Source organism: Schistocerca nitens, chromosome 1, assembly GCF_023898315.1.
Source record: "Schistocerca nitens isolate TAMUIC-IGC-003100 chromosome 1, iqSchNite1.1, whole genome shotgun sequence".
Taxonomy (NCBI): domain Eukaryota; kingdom Metazoa; phylum Arthropoda; class Insecta; order Orthoptera; family Acrididae; genus Schistocerca; species Schistocerca nitens.
In genome coordinates, this window is record NC_064614.1 from 427,670,136 (window position 1) to 427,695,517 (window position 25,382).

The 25,382-nt window shown below is 39.3% G+C and overlaps 1 protein-coding gene across 2 annotated transcripts in view; it reads right to left on the reverse strand.

Annotated features, from left to right (window-relative positions):
- Window positions 1–24,857, reverse strand: part of LOC126250618 (F-box only protein 21-like) — a 95,818-nt gene extending 70,961 nt beyond the window's left edge. For both annotated transcript variants that reach the window (XM_049951575.1, XM_049951574.1), the window contains exons 1-6: window positions 24,628–24,857; window positions 21,843–22,088; window positions 21,403–21,568; window positions 14,644–14,913; window positions 4,084–4,217; window positions 3,381–3,534 (exon numbers count right to left, since the gene is read on the reverse strand). In XM_049951575.1, the coding sequence (XP_049807532.1) occupies window positions 3,381–3,534; window positions 4,084–4,217; window positions 14,644–14,913; window positions 21,403–21,568; window positions 21,843–22,088; window positions 24,628–24,797 (1,140 nt within the window). In that variant the 5' untranslated portion in view covers window positions 24,798–24,857. The remainder of the gene's footprint in view (window positions 1–3,380; window positions 3,535–4,083; window positions 4,218–14,643; window positions 14,914–21,402; window positions 21,569–21,842; window positions 22,089–24,627) is intronic.
- Window positions 24,858–25,382: the final 525 nt, after the last annotated feature.

Below are 25,382 nucleotides of genomic sequence, written 5' to 3' on the forward strand. Positions count from 1 at the left end.
GTTATATTGCAATGCATTACACTACCGCTGATTTCTACCTGGAGAGATCAACCAACAGCCATGTTTCTGGTGGGCGAGCACACAACTATTTAGTACATTTAGTGGCTTGACTACTTGTGTTGGGGCTGGTTGTGTGCCGCTGCTTTGTTCCCTGTACAATACACATAAATAAAGGACTATACTATTGTCTTATTTATATGTATTGTACATACAGAACAGTGAATGGACAATTTACAGCACAAATATGAAACATCAAATAAGGAACTGGGAAAGGCTTGTGTGGACAATGATGTATCCTGACACAGGTTTTGACTGAACTTTAGTTTTATTACACTCATCAAACATAGTTTTATTACACTCATCAAACACGTTCCGTCAACCGGTGGCCTACAGGAATTAATATTCACAATAATTAAACACAATTTTAGCCTATAGCAACAGAAGCAAACAATTAGTTTCTACACAGGTAATTTTTTTATTTCAGCACTGGCATCATCCAGTACTCTAAATCACTAATGTCGATAAGTTCCCCACATTTATCTAGTTCACACATCTCTTGAATAACAGTCTCGCAATTGCAAACCGTTTTCACTGAAAATGAATAAGTTCAAACTGCCTACCAGATTATCACTACCACCAATGGCTCTTAGGCCACACAGTTCTTATCCCAACCAAGAACACTGACAAAATACCCTTACACCTTCCCTGCTCTCTTCCTCTTCACCTTTATCACCTGATCACTACTTGAATTATATTAATTCTTAACTTCTAGACCACCATTTGAAATTATTTAGGTTTAACATATTTCATATTAAACAAATTAAATATATTTTTACTTTTCATTTGAATTCCGATATTACACATATTAATTTTCTATGTCACTGAAAGTATCCCGTTTAGGTAAATATTTTACACTATGAATCTGGACTGTTGTAACCTATCCAAGTTCACAACTTAATTCTTCATGTTTACAATTACTGATTTAGTCAAATGATACACTTACAACATATTGCAATTTCTTACCAATACATATAAACTGAAGACTAAACTGTTGTTTTATCGTATTGTATTGCGCAGAGGTTAATCTTTTTCTGTTGCTGAGGCAGATTTTCTGTTCTGGAACACAACCACTGTAGTACAAGTTATTGTGCTGTCTGCTAGTGCTCTGCCATGTGGTGTACTTAATGGTCTGAGATTTCCTGGACACAGTTGCCACCTGTGGCTCTGGGGCCCCAACCTTCCTTTGGGCATATGTATCACATACTTTATATGGGCATCTTGCTAGCCACTTATATGTTGTTCAACCCAGTCTTTGCTCTCCATCATCAATTATACATATAAAACCTATAGCTTGTAACATCACGATATGAAAGTGAAAATATTCAGTTGCCTAACTTTGCTGTCTGAATTTTAATCATAACTTTACATAGCATTCCAAAAACACACATCTATGACAGACATATGGCGGACCACTTGTCTAGTGTAGGGATACTAAATTGTGTGCACGCGCACACACACGGGCGTGCGCGCACACACTCTGGTGTGCATTATCCATAACACAAGACAAAAAGGTTGCTTCTTCAGAAACAGAACTAAACTGAAGACAACATATTGCGCGCGCGCGCACACACACACACACACACACACACACACACACACACACACACACACACACACACACACACACACAGGCGCGCGCACGCTCTGGTGTGCATTATCCATAACACAAGACAAAAAGATTGCTTCTTCAGAAACAGAACTAAACTGAAGACAACAGATCATAGTCCTTGGATTAATGGCCACATGTGGTTTAACAAACTGCCAAGTGCTATAAGATGCCACAGAGGTAAGGTATTCAAAAGGGAATTAAAATCATTCTTAACTCTCAAATGTTTGTACTCATTGAATGAATACTGATATTAAAATTTAGCTATTCTTAAATGTAGGTCTAACTCTTGTAAATTCAAATACCTATACTATGTAACAACTGTATGTTGCATGATGAAGTACTGCACCATATATTGCCAAGTGCATCACCCGTAAGATGACTTCTTGTACATCTGAATTGCAAATTCCTACTGTCTGTACAAAAATTGTATAAAAATTGTATGACATTTGCAAAAGTCACCAGTTGGTGACTATGCAACAAAAGACAATAAATAAATACAAATAAAATAAATATAACTATTGCAAAATGCTTCATCCACAAGTAAAAGTAATGCGTGAGAAAAATCAATAAATGTTCAATTGTTAAAAACCATTCAAAAGCCAAGATAGCACAAAATATTTTTATTTAAGACAACGGGTTTCAAAAGTCATCTGTATTTTCAGACCTTAACTTTTTTTAGTAAAACATTTTCATTTTACACAAACTCATGCACAAGAAGTCAAGTGGATAAAACCCAACACATTAAAAATGTTTGTCATTTCTAAAATATTAAAAACACATAGCACATTGTCCAGAGGGTCATGTCCATATACATATTGCTCGCAGATGCTTGTTACACAATACAAGTACTGCACACAATACAAGTACTGCACACAATAGCACATCTGTTTACAGACACTGGACACATACTAAACAGTGTAAATCCACTTTAAATGGCCTATACGCCATTTAAAGTGATTTGCACTGTTCAGCATGTGTCCTGCATATGTAAACAGATGTGCTATTGTAGGCCATTTAAAGTGGATTTGCACTGTTTAGTATGTGTCCAGCATATGTAAACAGATGTGCTATTGTGTACCATATTTGTATCATGTACAAGCATCTGTGAGAAATATGTACACGGACATGGCCTGCTGGACAACGTGCTGCGTGTTTTTCAATAGTTTAGCAATGACAGACTGGTGCTGAGTTTTATCAACTTCACATCTTGTTCATGAGGTCCAGCATAAAGTGAAAGTGTTTTAGGCCTACAAAAAAAAAATTTTTAAGTCCAGAAGTTGACAGCTATGACAGTTTAAACCAGTTGTCACGAATAAAAAATATTTTGTGAGATCTTTGCTTTTGTATGATTTTTAACAATTAAAATACACTGCCCTTCAATATTCTCATAATGAGAAAATTAATGACAATGTTAAATGCTGACAGGAATGAAACTGGAAGTCATATGTTCTAGATCTTATTTAAAACTAAGCTCGCACCTTGTTCACTACATAAGAAGATTTTGGAGATTAAAATGTCAAGAATATGAAATGGAGAGCATACCAGTGTATCTAAATGTATCAAGTACTTCAGGAAATGTCAATTAATTCAGGTGTTAAAGAAACCTGCTTTGAACACTCTTACCATTTTATGGCCTGTATTATACAGAGGCAGCAGCATTTATATCATGTATGCTGATGGCTATCAATAATCAATAGTTGATTTAACAGACCTGTTGAGCAGTAGCAGCTTGAAAGGTAAGTCCTCCCATGGGACAGGGGACGTCTGATGAGTATCGAGGGCAGCTGCGCTTCGTGAGGAACTGTCCACCATTGAAGACATCTATGTAATAGACTGGGCTACCACCATCTGGTGCAGTATCAGTTCTGTAAAAATCCAAATTACCAACATCCCAGACCCACAATGCAAGAATGTCAAACCATATTCATATTATTTGGTACTGTGATATCTAAAGTGGAATACAAACAACAGATTCCGTCACGAAAACTCACTCTGTAGTGGAGGACTAAGCTGGCACTCTATAACATCTATGTATACCCACACTCACATGTACATCTAGATCACCCCCCCCCCCCCCCCACACACACACACACACACACACACACACACACACACACACACACACACAGAGAGAGAGAGAGAGAGAGAGAGAGAGAGAGAGAGAGAGAGAGAGAGAGAGATCCTTACAATGTTCCATATTCAGTAATGCCTACTGCAACTGCTTGTTGTGTTTTGCAATGCCACAAACAACAGAGTGCCGGCTCAATTTCTACTCATATCTAACACAACCAATTCAAAACACTAGCAACACAAAACCTTCACATTAAAGTGACTCCACAATAATCAATGTAATATCACCACTGACGTTAATATGACATTTTAACTACTCGCAGAATATAAAACACAATACTGACCCATAATGATCTCTCCATCGCAATAAGAAATGTGCAGGAAAACTAACTGGTTCACACCTCACACCCAAGCGTCTCGCAATACTTTCAAACAGAATACTCAGAGTAATGGGTATGCCACGTCGATACTGCAGCACCTGGTTTGTGAAAAAGCAATAATTATATATTAAGAACTGACAACACACAATTATAATATCTAAGCATTGTGAGTACCATTTATAAGTAATTCAAAGACATGGACACATTACCTGATCGAAGCAAAAAGTATCCTAATAGTAATAGAACATCACAAATATACCTTAAGTTCTGCTTATGGGCTGATCTGAGCAGCAGTTATATAGTATCAATCACCTGCACTTTTAATAGAAAGATATTTAAGGAACATCCTATTTCAATTTACACATTTTCCATTCCCTTTACACTAAATGCAACTGTGTAGATCTGAACTGCAATAGAAAATCAAAGGATGGCCCCAATAATAAAGGTTTCTAATTTGTGTCTGAAAGAAGAGGTATTTTGATTTTCTCTTTTCACTGGCAACGGTACATGCATAATAATACACTTTTGTGCATTATTTTCAGAACTATGCAAAAAAATTACAACTCTCTTCTCATTAAATAAATAATCCAGGTTCTAGGATAGGCAGGATACAAAACTAAATGTTAATAGCATCCATAAAACAAATTTTTATTTTCTAGAATACTGATTGTGTGAACTGTGTATTACATTTAACTAAATCTTAAGTATATTTGAAAACACCACATACAATCTGAAAATTAAATTAAAAAAGCTAGTTAAAATTGCAATATCAGAGAAGGAAAGTTGCTGCTCACCATACAGAGGAGATGCTGAGTCGCGATAGGCACAATAAAAAGTTTCACTCACTTGTCAGCAGTACACACACACACACACACACACACACACACACACACACACACACACACACACACACACACAGTCTCAGAGAGCTGAAACTACACTGCAAGCAGCAGCACCAGTGCATGATGGTAGTGGCAACTGGGTGGGGGTAAGGAGGAGACTGGGGCGGGGAGGGGGAGGAATAGGCGGAGGGCCCTCCGTCTAAACCGCAACACTTCACTGTCTGCCACTCCCACCATACTATCCCTCCCCCTCCCCACCCCAGCCTCCTCCTTACCCACACCCAGTCGCCACTCCCATCATGCACTGCTGCTGCTGCTGCTCACAGTGTAGTTTCAGCTCTCTGAGACTGCAGACGCGTGTGTGTGTGTGTGTGTGTGTGTGTGTGTGTGTGTATACACTACTAACAAAGGCCTTAATGGCCGAAAGCTAAGAGTGTGTGAATCTTTTTATTGCGCCTATCGCGACTCCGCATCTCTGCTATATGGTGAGTAGCAACTTTCCTTCTCTGGTATTGTTACATTCCAGTCTGGATTTTCCATTGTTTAATTTTGCAAAGAGACAGGAAGACTGGTCAGTACTTAACCTTCAGGAGGCACAACTCTCAATATTCCTAATAGAAACACTTAACATGGGGAGCAGTATGTCTCGCTACTATAACTATACACTCCTTCCTCAGGGAAGGAGGGGGGACTGGTTGAAGTTCAGAAAGGATTGATTGGACAGGGGAGTGAATTCAGGTCACTCAGTCCTCGCACTAAGGTGTAAGAGCCCTTTCCCTTTTCCCCCCACTTCACTCATACAACCCCCTCCCCCCCCCCCCCCCCAAAAAAAAAGGAGGAATGTATAGCTTCGAAAGTCACAATTATTGTTTTCTACTTAAAAAGTTACAATTATTGCTTTCTACTTAAAACATTTCTACCATATTTCTACTGCCAGTTTGTAATTGCACTACTGAAGATAAGCATGATCAGCCTTGCTACCTCTGTAATTGTGGCAACTATCTGAAATATCACTGTTTGCCTTTTATCTGCATGCATAATAAGCACACAGATGGCCTACAATTCTACCAATAAACATTAATATCTCCATCCTACCAGATCAATGAGGCAGACAGGGGGGAGGGGAGGGGGGCTGCGAACAGTGAAAGTACATCGACACTGAGGACAATCAATTAAGAAATAAAGCAGGTGAATGTCACAATGGGTCAGGACATTGTGTAGGTTGGGTGGATGGTGGAATATCCCTTCAGGAAAGGTGGGAGGATCTTGAGCAGGGCAGCCCTCATTTGGGCATGGCTCCAGAAGTATTTACATCAACATTAAATGTATGATATATTTTTTACTCCTGACTAAAATGTCCTGTATTAAAATGGGAGGGGGTACCTTACACAGAGACACTGACAAAGTGCTACACACCAAAGGGTGACAACTGCAAATCCCTTTTCACAATAATTGTGCTCGTTTAACTCCATGAATGTGATTGTAGCACCATAAATAATTGTCTTAATAGTTGGCTTTACAGGTGCAACTTGTCTGTTAGAAGTATGAAAACCAAAATCTTTAGCAAATTGGTAATTTGAATGTTCAGAGGAACATTCTCAATAATCCTCATCACACACACTCAAAAAGGAAAACAAGACAGACCGACATCAAAGACGTCGAGTAGATGAGAATCTTCCCCTATAGCTGCAGTTCGTCACCTCATGCGCATTTTGGATGTTCTACATCCTGTACATTATTCATTTCATCGCACTGAAAAAAACCTAGGAGATAACTTCATTTCAGAAACACCGAATTTGGATGAAAGTTCTGCTGCAGTTAGATATAACGATTCATATAAAATCATGGTAAACATCTGAAATACAATTAAAAATAGATTTATAATTCTTTACTGTGAGAATACAGTACCTCGTTTTGTCATTTCTGACAATGTGTGATTTTTTAATGACAAAAAGCATCTACCTACATGATTCAGATAAAAATTGGTATGGCCTTCCCGAGTATGGATTCTAAAAGTTTTTGTTTCATGCGAGTTATTTACAGACAACCACAGAAAACTATTTCCAGAGAAACCACCTCACAGAGTGGGGACTCATAGGTCTGTACTAGACAGGTTCAAAAAGCACAGGTTATCAGGATACTTCCTTGTGTATGATTGAACACCACTTCACAAGAGGTGGGAAGGATTTTGTGTAGGATGTCCCTCAGTTTAGGGCATCATGATAGGTAATCAATGCCCTGACAAAGGATGTGATCCAACTGTTCCAGTCCCAGTGGTATTAGGGTGACAAGATGAGTGCTCCTTTGTAGCTGGTTCTTGGGGGTGGTGGGAGATTTGGGAGTGTGTGGGGATGACTTGGGAAATTGTTTGCGGATTAAGTGTGGGGGATAGTCTCTGTCTATGAAAGCCTTTGAGAGACCCTCAGCATACTGGGTAAGGGAGTTCTTGTCGCTGCAGATATAATATACCTGGATGGCCAGGCTGTATGGGAGGGATCTTTTGGTGTTGAATGGATGGCAGCTGTTGAAATGCAGATACTGTTGACGGTTGGTGAATTTAATGTGGGCAGAGGTGTGGATGGAACCATCAGAGATGAAGAAGTCAACATCCAGGAATGTTGCACACTGAGTTGAACAGGATCAGATCATGAAAACAAGGTGTTTGGGATTTTGGAAGGCTAGGAAGGTTTCCTCTACATGACCCATAAAAAGGTTGGCCTACAAGGGGATCATTTGGGTGCCCATGGCTGTGCCACAGATTTGTTTGTATACCTAGCCTTCAAAGGAGTAGTAGTATTCTGTTACAATTAAGTTGTTAAGGTGTACAAGGCATGAGGAACTGGGTTTGTAGCCTCAACGATGCTGAGAAAGGTAGTGTTCAATAGTGGCAACACAATGGACACAGTGTATGTTTGTGTATATGGAAGTGGCATGAGTTTGCACACAGGAGGTGAAGGGATGGGGTTGGCTGAGAGTCTGTGAATTAAGTGGTTCTTATACTTGACATGGGAGGCTACATTTCGGGCAACTGGTTGGAAGTATTGGGCAATGAGGGACGAAATGTTTTCAGAACGAGCACAATATCCAGCTACAATAGCAATTCCAGGAGTGTTGGGTTTGCAGATTTTGGGGAGCATGTACAAAGCATGTATGTGGGGTTGTGTTGTATGAGGAGGGAAATTTTATGTTGTACTTCTGGAATGAGATCACTATGACGGAGTTTACAGGTAGTAGACTCAGACATCTGGCAAAGGTCTTCTGCCGGGTAATCACGGGAATTCATAATGACCGTAGTGGAACCTTTGTCTACAGGTAGAATGATCAGGTCGGTATCTGTTCCGAGGCTGTGTATGGCTGTCCTTTCTTCTTCTGGAAGCTTAAGTGTTCTTAGGAAGGGTCCTGAGGAAGGACAGCGAGGCCCAAGTTGGAGGTAAGAAATTCATGGAACGTGACCAGGGGGTGGTTACGTGGGGGTGAGGGGAGAGGATCAAGCTGGATGATGGTATGAACTAGAAGAGGTAGGGTTCATTGTTGGAATTAGGTTGGCTTTGGATGGAGGGACTAATGGCAGAGAAGCGTTTCCACTGCAGGGGTTAGGAGAAGGGAGGTAGAGGTTTGACAAGTCCAAAATGGTTAACCTTGGGTATGAGGCTAAATGTTAGGCCTCTGGATAGGACAAACTTCTGTGGGGCTGAAGATTTTGGTGGAGATGTTAACAACAGTATTCTGGGAATGTTTCAGCTCTGGATTTAGTCAAGTATTGGTAGAAAGTTTTGGGGAAGCAGCAAGTTGAAAACGTCAGTTAGGCAGGTGTTATGAGAGGTTGATGAGGAAGAACACTATGGGTAGGATAGGGACTGGATAATGGTGCCTCAAGGCAGCAGCAGGATGTCAGCAGGCTGAATAACTTATGGATGGAGGTGGTATCTAGAATGTTCTTCCAGGTGCTGAAGAACACGGGACTCAATTTCAGAGATGGGATGTATGTAGTAGGGATTACAGAGCAGCAGTATCTTAAAGAGGGGGCAGAAAAAGTTCTGGGATTCCTGGATCATGGATGTGTTTTCGCAGAACCAGGATTGCGAGGGACAGGGTTGGCAGAAACTGGAAAGGTGAAGGTCATTGTGAAAGGAAGGGTGGAATCCAGCTAGGCCTTTGGGGATTCATGCTTTAAGCAGATTTAAAGAACAAGGGTTATGATTATTTTAGCTAGGGAAAGAAACATAGAAAAGGGATCCACTGAGGCAGGGATGGCATTGGAGAAACAGGAAATGATTTAGGAAAGGGGCAAATGAAGGTGTAGCAGTTGTGAGGGAAGACGGAATAACAAAACGACGAGTAAAAACACATACAGATACATAAAAAGACACAAATTCGTAAAAAACATGGTAAAAGTGGCAGAACAGATGAAGTATGGGAATATGTGCAGGGTGGGATAAGTGAGGAGGAAGAGAAGGGGTGAGGGAAATTGGTTAAGGCAACATTCACAAATTAGTGTGGCACAGGTAGGAGAGGAAAATAACACACAACAACAGAGAAAGATGAGGGAAGAAATGTGATCAACAGGAATAATCATGACCATCAGCTGGCAGAGATACTGCCCTGACCATCCAAATGGTCACACAGCGGTGTGTTGAGTGTAGACGAGACTGTTGGTACAGTGTTGCTTGGACATCAGAGCAATTCCAGTTTGGAAAGAAATTAAAATACACAGGAAGGAAGATAATGAACAGACAGTGAGTAATAACAAAATAAACATCACTGGGTTGTGGAATGGAAGGACAGCTGTTAGGCAAAATCAAACAATGTAATACTGTTACATATTGAGCATCATGCACCATGACCACTCTCTCCAGCCAGAAATGAACTGTGTAACTGAAGCAGCAGGAAGAGTCCAGTGGGTGTATTGGCAGAGAATGGTGTACAATGGGAGTGAGGAGACATGAACTGGGAGGGGTTGATAGGAAAAAGGGTGTGGAAACTGTTGGATGGAAGATGTGGTGACAGTAAATACTCTTACGTTGACACCACAATGATTCTGGAAGAGGAGAATGTGTTGTAAGGATAACTCCAATCTGCACAGATCAGAAAAGTTGGTAGTGGAGGTGAGGACCCACATTGCCCAGGTTGTGAAGCAGCCACTGAAATCAAGGATTTGATGTTCAGCTGTATGTCGTATATGCTAATAACCCACTATGAACTCCATGCCCGTGACTCCAATTCCAATTACATTTCCATAATTAGCACATTGCAACTTTATGTCTAAAATTCTGATAACATTCTTGGGATTAACTCACATCATGTTAATGACGTACACTCTTTTTACTCTTAATCCGCAACTGAGCACTCCAGAAGATAGCCTCCTACTGCAGGTATACTATCCATACAACTTAAGTAAATACTTACCACTGCAGGTACAATATGCCACCGTCTAAAGCTGGCATGGCTATGAATTTGGCTCATGAGTCATGCCCTGAAATGAGTGTCATAGCACTCAGCCTTGCTGCACACTTTCCCCAACATCATATCATGCTGTCTGAACCTGAGGGGCTTGAGAAGAGGGGGGAGGGGGGGGGGACCATTTAAATGCCAATGCAGTCGCACTGTATACAACTTTGTTTTATACTTCACATCCTCCACAACATAGGTCACAAACTAAAAAGATCTTCAGTATTATTTTCAGTGCACTGAAAGCATAACATAATTTTTATCTGGTACAAACTGTCGGCATATGGGCAGCCATAGGCAATTTCTCTCAGGTTGTCATGTATGATTAATATGGTTTCATAGTTGATAAAAGGTCTTTCATACAAATATGTTGCTCAAAATATTGTAGCACATTTGCAACCTCATTATGGAGAACTGGAAACTGTACCTGAGAAAAGCAATGTGGACAGTTTTAATGCAAAAGGATTTGTCATTAAAATAGGAATTACTTAGCAAGTCAATCAGTTATATCTGCAATCCACAGGGACACCTTCAAGTGGAACAGCAAACAGTCTCAAAAAAAACTTGATAACAGCCATCAGAATGGCAGCGACACTCTTTATTATGCTTATCTGCGACTCAGCATCTCCGCTATGGTGCATAGGAACTTTCCTTTTCATCATTCCATGAACAAATAGCTGAGGGTGAACAGTGCTGATAAGACAATTCTCCCAGACCAAAGAGTGTTTTCTCACTTGAAAAATCCCATACCACAATACTAAACAAAATGTTGCACTGTAGCAAGTATTTCCAGGAAGGAACGAGCAAAGCCGACAGGCTGAGCCAGGTCCATATGTGGCCTGCAGACCCAGTCTGTCTGAAGTTTGTTACAGTGTAGCCAGGCCTGGCCTACAGGCACTAGCACACAACAGCTTCATTTTGCTTGCAAATGGCTCATACCAGTGTCTTTGGGATGAGTGATTTGTATTCTAAGTGCATTTTTGAGGGGTTTTAAGCATTCAGCATCATCATTAACTTCCCTTGTTAGTATTTCTGTTGCAATTCATTTTTCCTCACCCTCTTAATTCTAAACACTGCTAGAGTTTTTCTAAATAATGCTAGAGTTTCTCGAGAAAGGGTGATCTGTATCTTCACAGTGACCTTTAAATTCAGACTGACAATCTTTGTTCTCCAATGAACAAGCTGCCCTCTGTGTACCCGCCAGCAGCTTTGTGACTCATCATAACCAATTGTCATTTCAACTGTCCATTTTTTGGGCAGTGGCTGTCCACCTTAGGAGAAATTACCATCCATAAAACTCCACAACCTTGTTTTCCCAATCTTCACTTCAGCTTCCTGATGTTCATGAAGCCCCAGTGAATGTTTTACTTTTAACAGTGCTAACAGTGCCTTTTTTCAACACCGATAATAATAAAATGAGGTGGCACCACAGGTGGATAAGTTAAGCACAAAGCTCAGTTCTGATTTGTTTCCACTAAGAAATATCCCATTCTGTTGCCTGCTGGTAGGGCTGCTAGCACAGGTTGCATACTTTCGCTCAACACTGCCCACAGGAATACTCTTCTTGGGCACTATAATTATGGTCAAAATCCATTTTACAGAAATGTGCAGTAAGAATATTGCATGAAGTTTATAACCAAACTGTTGATGTAGTCTCTTCAAGGCCTCTGGTGAATAAGTTGAAAGTTGCAATTCAGAACTTAAATACCAGTAATACAAACATGGAGATCATGTAACTGTATTTAGTGTTCAGAATACAGTTTTATATTATAGTGCAAAAGTATACACAAAAGGTTGCTGTATACATCAGGCAGGAACACCCAAATATTGAAAAACGAAGTAACAGAATATCTGATTAGCCAGCCTTATAATTTACGAGAATAATTAGCCCCTTGATTGTCAAATTTCATTTAACTATAATGATATGTACTGAGCAGATCTTGACTTTACCAGTATATACACTATTTGATAAAAAGAATCTGGACATCTATCTATTAGTAGACCTTAACAAGGGGTGTGCCCACCCTTCAACTTTACAACAGCTTGAACTCTACTGGGAAGCATTTCAATTAGGTGTCTGAATGTACGTGGAGGAATGGCACTCCATTCTTCCTCAACAGCCAAAGCCAGAAAAAGTAGTGATGCCCAATGCCAGGATCTGAAGCAAAGTTGACGTTCTAACTCATCCCAAAGATGGTTCACTGGGTTCAGGTTGGGGCTCTGGGGGAGGCCAGTCCATATCAGGAACGTTATTATCCACAAACCATTGCTCCGCAGATGCTTTATTGGATAAGATTAATGTTTAATGTCCCGTCAACAATAATGAGGTCATTAGAGATGGAGAACAAGCACGGATTAGGAAAGGCTGGGGAAGGAAATTTGCAGTGTCCATTCAAAGAAACCATCGCAGCATTTGCCTGAAGCGATTTAGGGAAATCACGAAAAACCTAAATCAGGTTGGCCCGTTTGAACTATCATTCCCTCGAATGCAAGTCCAGTGTGCTAACCAATGTGCCATCTTGCTCGGTCAGATGCCTTATTACAGGCTGCATTGTCATGCTGATACAGTCATCATCTCTGGATTGTTTCTTTACTATATGCAGCACACAATATTATAAAATGTGTTCTTATCCTTCCTCATTTAGCATTTTCTTAATAATATTAAAAACAGACCACATCACAGCCATGAAGAACACTCCTATAAAGTAACACCAAAACCACAATACTTCACTGCTGGCATTACACACGATTGCAGGTAATGTTATCCAATCATTTGCCAAATCCAAACCCTTCCATTCGATTGCCACAGGGTATTGCCCAGTTCATCGCTCCAAATCACACTTTCCCTGTAATCCACTATCGAGTGGCATCATTCTTGACATCACCTCATGTGTTGCTTAGCACCAACTATAGAAATTTGTGGTTTATTGTACCACATTCCTTTTAGCTCTTTACAGTCTGTGTCAGCTGGATTGCTGGTAGCACTTTGGAACTCTCAAGCAATTCCTTTAACCAATTTCACGTGATTTTTTTTGTCACCCAATGCAATGCTTGGCAGTCCCTGTCCACTAGTGTACAAGGGCTGCTGGGTCTCTTTTTAGCTGTAATTGTTCCTTTGCATTTCCACTTCACAATCACATTACGAACAGTCTATTTTGACATCTTTAGAAGGGATGACGTGTCGCTGACGGATTTGCTGCTCAGATGGTATCCAATGACTGATCTACATTCCAAGTTACCGAGACCTCCTAATTGACCCAATCTTCTATTACCGCTTCTCTATTGGAAAAACAATACTCTCAGCCTCTTTTTTATATGGGCGGTCTGCCTCAAGACATGCAGTGGTCAACTGCGCACTACATCGGAGCGTCTGGATTGTAGAGGTCTGTGTTGCATAAATGCTTTGTCTGAACTATTAGATAAAAACAGCTGAGCAGAATAGGTAGAAGAGCAGTACATTTCTTTCAAAGCTGTTCTCCTAGTATTTATAAGCATGTACAAAGTAATCTAGCAGTAATTCCCATAATTATCACTGTGTAAGATCAGCACTGGTCATAATTTGTCATTACTATATTTGATAGAAGTAGCTAGTAGTTAATGTGTCCACATCCCTGAAGATATCTTTCACAATGAAACTGACTGAGCACAAAATACGAAAGAATCTACGAGTGAGTGAGTACGCTTTCAGGCTGAAATCCTTACACCATTATTTGGCATGCAGTATATCTCTTGTGTAATATTCCCAACAAATTGCAGATGACAAAATTTCTATGGCTGAGCTGCTGCCTTTTTTGTAACATGGCTGAGAGCTAGGTGGCCTAACAGAGACTCCGTTCATAAAGCAGAACATCTTAATCTTTTCCTTTTTTAATGGAGAATTAGCCAAAGCATCATTAAGCAAATTGCTGAAGGTAGTTAATTTGAGCTACATTTTACCAATAGACTTTGCAAGTTAATTTCAAGTTATTTGATTCTAGAGATGAAAATGCTTTAGAATAAAGAGTAATTAAAAAAATAATAATTTTTTTTGTCCTCTTCCCTCTCAACAGGTTCTAGGAACACACATTAACATTTATAACAAAAATATTCAATATTTCATAATGACCAGTAACTGTAACTGTGAGCACACAAAACTCACTAATTATAACTGGAGCAAACCACTTGTCTCTAAATTTGCACCTTTAATTTTTGAGTTGCAGCCTTCTGCATGTGAAGAAAAACCTCAAATATTTACCTTGTCAATGTAAGAATTATCTGCAGAATAATACATTGTACTGTTGCCATGGAATCCCATCTCCTGGAACAGAACATGGCATACAGCACTGAGGACTTCTTGTGATTCACTTGGCTTCCACTGATTATCTGGAATATTGCACTCTCGGAAACGGTGCAGGTCCTCAACAGATGCTGATAAAAGGGGATGATTTGGGTGTTGTTCTTGCAATACTTCTTTAGCACGAGCAGCTATTGAATCAAGCTGTGTAGCTATAGACTGGTATGGAACCTGTATTACAATGTAAATCATGGAACATGAATAACATAAAATGCAGTCAAATAACAATCTGATTAAAGTGAGTTAAAAATTCAACTAAAAAATATATGTGTATAAAACAGTCCTCAAGATTACACATTACAATGCATTTATTAAAAGAATAATGCAATGTTCCTGGTCTTACATTCACTAAAATACACTCCCACGGTGCACAATGAAAACACACTTTACATATGGAGTACAATATAGATAGAACTCTTTCTTGTTTAAATAGCGGCGACAAATATAGAGGACCAACTTTGTTTCACCATAAAGGTTTGCTCAGGATTTCCCAGATGAAATTCCTAACTCCAATATTGTTGTATGTGAACTCTAGTTTTACTTCAGTAGTTTTCGTAGCTGCAGATGACTTTTTCATTTACCACAGTGTTTAATGATTATTCCACAGTTAGCTAAAATTTACTGTTTGATCAACAATTCAGTAGGTTATAAAGTCTTGGCACCCCTGGACATTCCTTCATTAGGATCATCCCTCACCATTTCATGCCATGTCATTTTCTCTTACAATACCCTCAAATATAGATAAAACATCACAAAAACATGCTTCAAATTTTCACCCGAGTGTACTATCCACAGACTTGATAGCAACAACACATCACGTTTCAGCCCATATAACATAAAGTATACTTAGCTCCATACATTCATAATGAGGAGATCCTCAAAGACAAAGAACATGTCATAAAACAAGAATATGTAACACCCTTTTAAAAGAAAAAGTTATCCTAACATTCCTTAAACAATCCATAAGTGAAATAAAACTCACAGCTGTGGAAAAAGGCAAAAATCTGAAACATTTTCATTTAAGAAGCAATAACAAATGTGTGATAGAATATGTAAATGTACAATACAGTATAGTTCATATGATACTCTTAGGCTATTTGAACAACACAATATCAAACAGAAAGCAGTCTGCGAGGCTTAGGAGATGTGCGGAAATCAGGTTTTACTTAATACTCATCTTATTTCAAATTTAAAACCACACACACACACACACACACACACACACACACACACACACACACACACACACACACACACACACACAGCCGCTGTACATTAAAGCCCAACTGTGTGTGATCTGACTGAGCAGGAATCTGCTGGGTTGGGTGGTGGGGTAAGGAGGCGGAATGATGTGTGGGGAAGGGATAGCAGGGTATGGGTAAGGGAAGATACTAGCACTGCCTGGTGGTACATGCAGGGACTTGGTGGGGACAAGATAGAGCTGTTAGATGCTGTGTCAGGAGGCTGCACTGAGTAGAGAAGGGCATTGGGGGGGGGGGGGGGGGGGGAGTCAGAAGGAAAGGGGAGAGGAAAAAGGAGAGAAATGTGGGAAGGAGAAGGCCTTTTAGTGTGTTGGTGGGATAGAGGATGCGTGTAGTACTGGAGTGGGAGCTCAAAGGGGAACAGATAGGTGGGGACAGACTAGCGAAGGTTTAGGCCAGAGGGGCTTCACAAACAATATGCTGTAGGGAAAGTTCTCATCTGCACAAAATTTGGAAAAACTATGGTTGGTAGGAAGAATCCAGATAGTGTGGGTTGTGAATTAGTCAAAGTGAAGCATATAACATTGGCAGCATGTTCAGCAACAGATAGTTCAGCTATCTCTGGGCCACAGTTTGTCTGTGGGCATTCACGCAGACAGACCTTGTTGGTTGTCATGCCAATGGAGAGGGAGACAGCAGTTGCAGCTTAGCTGGTCAATCACATGGTTGCTTTCACAGGTGTCCCTGCCTCTCATGGGTAAGACATGCCTGTGACAGGATTGGAGTTGGTGGCAGTGTGAATATGTAAGGGACAGGTCTTGCATTTAGGTCTGGTGCACAGATATGAGCCATAAAACATCGGGTTGGAAGCCGAGGCAGAGTAGGGACAGTAAAGAATATTGTGTAGGTTTGGTGGGTGATAGAATACCACTCTGAGAATGGAGGGAAGGATAGTGTAGAGGATATTCCACATTCCAGGGCACAGTGACACGTAGTTAAAACCCTTGGGGAGAATGCAATACAATTGCTCCCGACCTGGATGGTACTGAGTCATGAGAGGAGTGCTCCTTTGTGGACAGACAGTGGGTATGTGGAAGACAGTAAGTGACTGGAGAGATGTGGCATGGGAGGTCTGTTTCTGGACAAGATTGGGAGGGAAATTTTGGTCTGTGAATGCCTTCACGAAACCCTTGGCATGTATGGAGAGGCCTGTATCGCCCTAGATGCGAGAACCATGGGTGGCTAGGCCATATGGAAGGGACTTCTTGGTATGGGGTGGATCGCAGCTGGCCAAGTGGCGATTTGCTAGTGGTTAGTAATGCTTGATGTGGACAGAGGTACTGATGATGTGGAGGTCAACACTGAAGAAGGCGCACATAACAGCCCCATCCTGTCCCTGTACACTCCACCAGGCAGCACTAGTATCTTACTCCATCCATATCAGCCATCCCTCTCCACCTCATCCTGCCGTTTCCTTACTACTATCAACACCCCCCCCCCTCCCCTCCCAGCAGATTGCTGCTTTGTCAGACCTAGTCACAGCTGCACTCTTGTGGCCTGAGACAGTGACCATGTTTGTGCAAGTTGCACTTTTTGTGTGTGCGTGTGCGCCCTTTCCCTATTGTTAATGGAGTATGAGTAGATGGCCACTGATAAATCATTGAGGCTTCTCTTAAATTGAGCTTTACAAGTATTTTAACTTTTTATGGCTGTGACAAGTTATTGAAAATGTGTTTTCCTGATTAATGGACACAATTTTGGACCAAAGAACATGAATGTAAATCTTGTAAGTCTTTTTTTTTTAAATTTATAGTATTAATTCCATTAATTAACCTGTTGGTATGAAAAAGAAAAGATATGTTTCATTACACAATAAATACACTGGGAAGCAGTTGTTAGTATCCCCTGTTTCTCTAACAGACCACTGCAGCAAGTTCTGAGTTCACACCACAAATCATCTGTGTTACATGTCTTTGGACTTTGAGAATCATTGCTTGGCATGATGACTTGTCCTAAAAATGATCCTGCAAGACATTATGTACTGAAAGTAAGTGAATTATGTTAGTATTTCTTTTTATAAAAAAATCCCCTACATCTGATAATACCTGCACTGCCAATGATGATCTGTTTAAGAACGCCAGCAGTTCTGTGGTATGCTCCTCCCAAATTAATTTACTATGAAGTGGTTTATCCAAAAATTTAACACTGTCGACCTCTTCTATCTTGTTAAAATCAAACAATGGAAAATCCAGGATGAGATGTGAATATTACAAAAAGGATATAGTGGAGATGCAGAGTTGCAGATAGGCACAACAAAAATGTTGTCGCAAAGTAAGCTTTCAGCCAAGGCCTTCATTGGAAACAGACAAAAAACACACACACAGTTTCTGGCTGCTGAAGTCAGACTGCAAGCAGAAGTGCATGATGGGACAAACAACCAGGTGGTGGGGGTAAGGAGGAGGCTGGGTCATGGAGCGGGAGGGATAGAAGAGTAGGAGTAGGAGACAATGAAGTGCTGCGTATGTGGGAGCAAATGGGGGTGGCATGATGAGAGTGCAGGGCAGCTAGGTGCCCTACACCATCACCCACAATTACTTATCCTTTGAAGGCATCACCTACAAACAGTTCCAGAATACAGCTATGGGCCCCACATGGTGTCATCCCATGACAACCTATTCATGGGCCACCTAGAGGAATCCGTCCTAACCACCCAGTATCCCAGATCTCGCACCTGGTTCAATTCACTGATGACATTTTCGTGATCTGTATTGAGGGTGAGGACACCCTATCCACATTCCTCCCAAACCTCAACACCTTCTCTATTCTTGCTGCTACATTTAGAAAGTGATTGTTAAAAGTACTCTCAACTTGGGAATTATCAGTCACAACATTTTCATTTAGCTTAACTGTTATGGTATCTTGTATACTGATTGGTTGTCCTGTGTCTAATTCGACAATATCCCATACAGTTTTAATCTTATTACCTGCATTATTTATTTCTGTCATGACATGCATACTTCTGGTTATTTTGATGACTTTCCTTTAAATGCTACAGTATGTTTTGTAGTATGCAAGTAATGTTGGATCTTGACTTCTTCTGGTCTTTATCCCTCTTCCCTTAGTTGGACTTTAATAACTTTTAGGAAAGCAATTTTCAAATACTGACACAAATTTACCACAAAATAAGTTTGACATTATCATCTCTTTCTACACATGCCTCACCCCATACCACCTATTAACTTAATCTTAAAACACTGTATCCTGTTCTCATTAATTACCCTCAATTAACTTTAAAAATGTTTATGAAAATCTAAGACTTAAATATTTTTTAAATAAATTCTCATAAAGTAAGGATGTTTTCTTACGGACAAATGGTAGCACAAGTTGGGAAACTTCATGGTCTGCCCACATGTGGCAGAAGGCGAGCTGTTTGCAGTTACACAGTAGTGTTAATGACTGATGTAGCTCAGATTGCATTTTAGAGTCATGAGAATATGGCTTTAAACATGTACCATTGCTAAGTATGACTTCTTATATTAATTAAAATTGTACAATAAACAATTTTTATAAACTTCTATGGGAAACTGAAGTGCAGAACATTTTTACAACCCATTACGGATTGAGAAGTCATTGATTTACTTGTACATGTGCATATGTAACCTAACATTTATATATGGTGATTGGAGGAAAAAAAAAAAAAAAAAAACATTAAATAGAAACCTTTGAGGCCAGGGATGTATCTCGTAACACAGAGATGCCTAAGTGGTGCAGAATAGAGGGAGAAAAAGCATCAGATGTTTCTAATTCAACACAATTACAACATTCTTAGCATTGTAGTGGCTTTCTTTGAACTTAATAAAAGAATTCAAGCGGATTGCTAAAAAATTGGGCTGCTATACTTTCTGAAGTTCTTAGTTTTGTCCAATTAAGCTATTAGAGAGAGAGAGAGAGAGAGAGAGAGAGAGAGAGAGAGAGAGAGAGAGAGAGAATCTTCAAGACATATTGAACATGCACACATCAGATAACAACGTACAAGTATTTCTACCAATCACATAATAAACTTTTTTTATAACGACTTTTGATTAAGAAATATGAATAGCAAGAGAGAAGCAATGGGTCAACCTAAGTTCGCACTACCCTCCATCGGCTTTGATGCACGACTTAGCTATGATTTGTTACATGACTACATGTTTGTGTGGCAAATTCAAATGCATCATGTTTGGATATGACATTTTATCATCTGTGGTCCACACTAGATTTGAACGTCTATGTTTCAAAATTTTAAGTGAATAATGTTAGTGAAACATTGACTTAGTACTGTCTATTACTGTGTTCTGGAAGTTTGTTTTTGTTGGTTTATTCAGAGTTACTTTCATGTCATTAGTTATTGGCTACTCATTTGTTTTTGGTTTCAGAATTTAAGTTCACTGTGTGGTTATTAGCTGGAAATTTAATTTTTTGCTTTTCCTATGTTACTAGTTATGGATGTTATGATGAAATTCACAATGCATAATTTTTATGTTGCTATGGGCAACAATATGGCCTCTACAAGCAATTTTCTGCATTTGTATGGTACGGCAGAATGTTTTTAAGTGTCAACGGCACGGTGAAGTAATGACATTGAGAAAAGGTGTTGCATCTCTAATGTGGTAAAACATGTACATGGGGCAGAATTATTATGTTAGTGTGTTTTGTTTCGATTGTGTTTTTCTTCCCCTCCCCCCCCCCCCCTCCCCATCTGCCAAAAATATTATAACTTAATTTCTTTATTTATTATATTTTCATTTGGATATTGTGTTGGGGACAGATGTTAATTGGTAGGCCAGTGGTTGGTATTTATGGGGCTAGGGTTAGCTAGATATTGATTTAATAAACATTTGTTAGTTTGTTTCCTTTAGTGATCTGTGTGAGGCTGGGAGGAGGGTGGACAAGAGGGGGGAGGGTTTCTTAGTTGAAGCTCACAATATTCAGTTTCCCCCCCTCCCCCCCCCCCCCCCTGTTGAGGATTTCATCTCAATTTTTGTATTATTCTTTTAGTACACCTTCATTACAAGGATTCTCATACATTTAGTATGGCTAAACCCCTTAATTCCCACAGTTGTCCCATTAGTTCCATGTTATTTCTGCTATTAAACATTTTTCGCGTTATTTGTGTATGTTCACATGTGTAACGAATGATGTCATGATTGCCAGGTTGTACAAGCTCAAAACAGATGTGTGTGCTAGACAGATGATGTCACATGTCAAAGCCGATGGGTGGTACTGCAATTTTAAGTTAGGTCAGTGCAACTCTCTACAGTTTTGACACTTGCAGGACTCATCTGTTCTTAGTAAGAAACTTGGGAAATTAATGCATCTCCCAGAAATTTATACTAGTTCAGAAATTTGTGTCCACCTCTGTTTACACAATAATATCAGAGTTAATTTATATTATTAAATGAAGAACTCAACTACTGACCTCTATAAGAGGTTGACACCATTGTGCTACCATTGTTGCCCCACGCTCCAGGATCTGGCGCTCAGGTGGTAATGCAATGAAATTCTTCCACTTCTTAGTCAAATGTGCTTGGCGTACCAAGCGAGTAACCTTCTCAGCATAGTACTTCAAAGTCAGATCTGTGCTACTGTAATAGAAATTCAGTATACGGTAACTTACGATAAGTGCAAGATGTCTACGATGGCTGTTTTTTAATTTAGTGTGTTCTGTCACTCATATGAAAGTTACTTATCAGTGGGAAATATGCAAGGCAGTCGTATAATATCAAGCACAATAACTCCAAAGCACAATTTCTTTTGTTACTTTAAATTCATTTATGTATAGTGCATACAATGATATAAATCAACCATGTCAATAATTTACTAAAGCTACATTAGCTACAGAAATGTTTTTCTACTTACACACTATGGTCATATAGTATCAGCATCAGTTCACTGATCATGAAAGGATACGCATGTGGATGATGTTCCAGCAAAGCCCAAAAATCTGACAGCTGTGCATGAGAAATGTCCTCTTTTTTGTAAAACTTTGCAGACATTTGTGATAACAGTTGTCTAACCTTCCACCCAAAGTGGAGTCTGGTTTTAAACTCCGTTCTCCAATCAGCAACATAATGCCGTTTCGAATTGCAGACAAGTCGTGGCCACCTTCACACACATATACCACTAATTATACACAAGATTCACAAGAACCCGGAATTATAAAATTTCACAGATGCCATTAAATATAATTTAATCCTACAACCTTATGTTTTTTACCGTTGAAGAAAGTAATATTGACAACAATGTAACATCACTGAAAAGAAGCTACCATATTATCAGTTCAACTCTATGAATTCTTGCATAATTAAAGAGCTTAAATCAGCATCAGTACTTAGGTAATAATTTTGGATGAATACAGTTAAAATATTTAAATGTTATGTTTTAATGGTGAAATATATAAAAATGTTAGTTTCATAAATTTACAACCTATCCCAAAATTCAGAACAATCACTACGAGAGCTCAAGATTAACAAATGCGCAGACCCAAAAATTTCTTCACATCAAGTGTCATAGACTTTATTAGGAATGTGGTTTCACATTTGGGGTTTCTTGAATCTTAAATATGCAGGAGTACATTGTTGAGTGCTCAAGCAAAATATGGTATCAACCAATCACTGACAGTTAAAACTCTGCTCACTTTCTATTTTAAGGGAAAGTACGATCCAAATAAATATTAAAAATATACACTACACTCTTTCTACTATTATCTGAAATGGCAGACTGGTTTCTATTTAAACCAGTGAAATACACCCGATATGGATGCAGCTGGATGGAGTTATGCCACAGCCTGTTGTAGCCTCACATAACATAAGTTGTTGCTCACATACATATTTTCAGGTAATGTAACAGTTCAACGCCAAGCTAACCGCTGGGTTCAGCACTCTCAGAATCTTGTCAAATGGAGAATTCACATCCCAATCGCATCTTATCTACTGGATGAAAGGTCTTGTCATTATCCGAATAAAATCTGCCTTAAGATACTTATGCTTCTTTGGCATACTGAAGGTTATAACAAATCCTGCAATTCGAAGAAGTATGATATTGACCTCTTTCATTAGATTATGTTCTGTGACACCTAGTTCTCCTTTCTGCAGATCTGACTGCATCCACACCAATTATATTTCAGTATGTCACAACGCATTTACTGGAGTTATTCCAAAAATTGATAGGTTCTTCCAGTTGCTGTTTCAAGACATTCAACAATAGCAAACATATGAGCAAATCATCTAGTGTTTGGACTGTGATATGACAATGATAATCCTAAAGTACTCAAACGGAACAGTAACATCATCTTCTGACGTAGTTCAGTGATGATCCTACAGTACTTGAGTTGAACTTATTCTTCAGGGCAGACTTCGAACTCTCCTAAACAGTCTGATAGCTAGAAGTTATTTTAACTGAAGCCTTTGATACCACTTCGCCTAGTCCTCTGGCTACACTAGAAATCGGCCAGCTATCAAAATATATATAGCCAAAAAACACATTATTCCTTAACTTATTCTTCAGGGCAGACTTCGAACTCTCCTAAACAGTCTGATAGCTTGAAGTTATTTTAACTGAAGCCTTTGATACCACTTCGCCTAGTCCTCTGGCTACACTAGAAATCGGCCAGCTATCAAAATATATATAGCCAAAAATAAAGGATGCCAAAAATTTATCACTGTTCTGTTCTCTTCCTGTTTGCGCATCTACAATATCACACACTATAATGGAGTTACACCACAGAACGAAGCCGATATCCCAAATCAGCTTAACTTTTGATTTCTGAAAGTGTTCTAAGTTCTACAAAACAAAAAGACAATGTTAATACCACAAAATAAACTGTGATGGTGCAGATAATATTCGATTTCCTAGAGGTCTTTGTAAACTCTAAAATTTGTGCAAGAATGATAATGAGTGGAATTTCGCTGGTAAAACTACATTAAATAAATAATTTTTGCTTGTCATTTGCGAACACTCATTCTTATAACATTTAAATGTTACTTGGAGGATGCGTGGGAACACCATGGTAAAATTACAAGCCACGTTTAGCCCAAAGAAAACTGTATCAAACTATTCAAAACAATGTTCGATTCTTCAACTTTAATGCGGCCACTTGGTGACTCAAATGATGGAATAGTGTCCTTTTTAGTTTTCTTCCGTATAGTTTAGCTGCTTCCACTATACGACGTCTATCACTGATTTCTGCAATACAAATTATTCTGCGCCTCTAAATTCCAGCGAATGATGAAAACGCTTTTACTAAAAACTGCTGCATTATTGCAGCTCATCAAACAATACATTAACATCAGGACATACGTCTCCGTTAAACACATTGTGTGCAGGAACTACAAAATCACTAAATGTATAATTATTGCACTCACATTCAATCAAATTAACACGTAAATATACTGCACTAAGTGGGGAAAATAATATAATCATTCCTTGACTTACTCATTACACAACGGACAGGAAAACAAAAATATTGTGAATCGAGTACAAAAATAGATCTTGTAACACCATTTAAATAAGACCTGTTGTAATTTAAGGACTGAAAATCAGCACCCGTGCTTCTAAATTGAATGACAGTATATTTCGCTTAACTAAATATTTGACTTTTATTACCAAAAATGGTATCTATTACAGTTCGAAGCGATGTACTCACGATTGATGAAACTTGATTTTCCACAGCTTATTGTTGTTGATGAGTAGGTTTCTGAATTTGGTACATGTTGCTTCAAAGTTGCATAAATCCTTCGCCGTTAAACATTCACTTTCTAGGATATGTTCTATTATCTCATTGGGTAAGTAAGTTATAGACAATGCACCATCCATGTCAACTGACTTCAACCACTCATCTTCCCAATATTTACCCTTCTCAATCGCCCTGTCAAAGCTGCCTACCAAAGAACTTCAAAAGAAGATTTCATACTATCATAGTATCTCTTATTAAATCCGGCTAAGAGCAGTAATCCCACAGACAACGAAAAGTTGCACATGCATCCTCTGAAGTAATTCGTGCAGTCATACATGTACCCCAGCAGATTGTATGTTGCGAGCTTACAGAAACGCTAGAGGTGATTTACACATGACGTAAGTGTCAGTGGTACAATGTTAGTGTTCTTTAATTTTCTTTACCCTATGTATGCATTATTGTCGTCTGCCATTGAGTTACATATTACACTTTTGAGAGAGTCTGTACGAACAGACTTACAATAGAGCTTCATTTACTGCACCTGATAACAGGTTATAGGCGCGGGTGAATAAGTGTAGTGGCAGAGTTTTTTGGTGATACAGCGAGTAACAGCAAATTTGACTTTACCGCCATAGTGTTGGCATTACACAGTGGAACAATTAACGCGTAAGTATTTGAAGTTGTCTGGAAGGGACAATAGGGTTGTGTGAAAATTCCAAATGGAA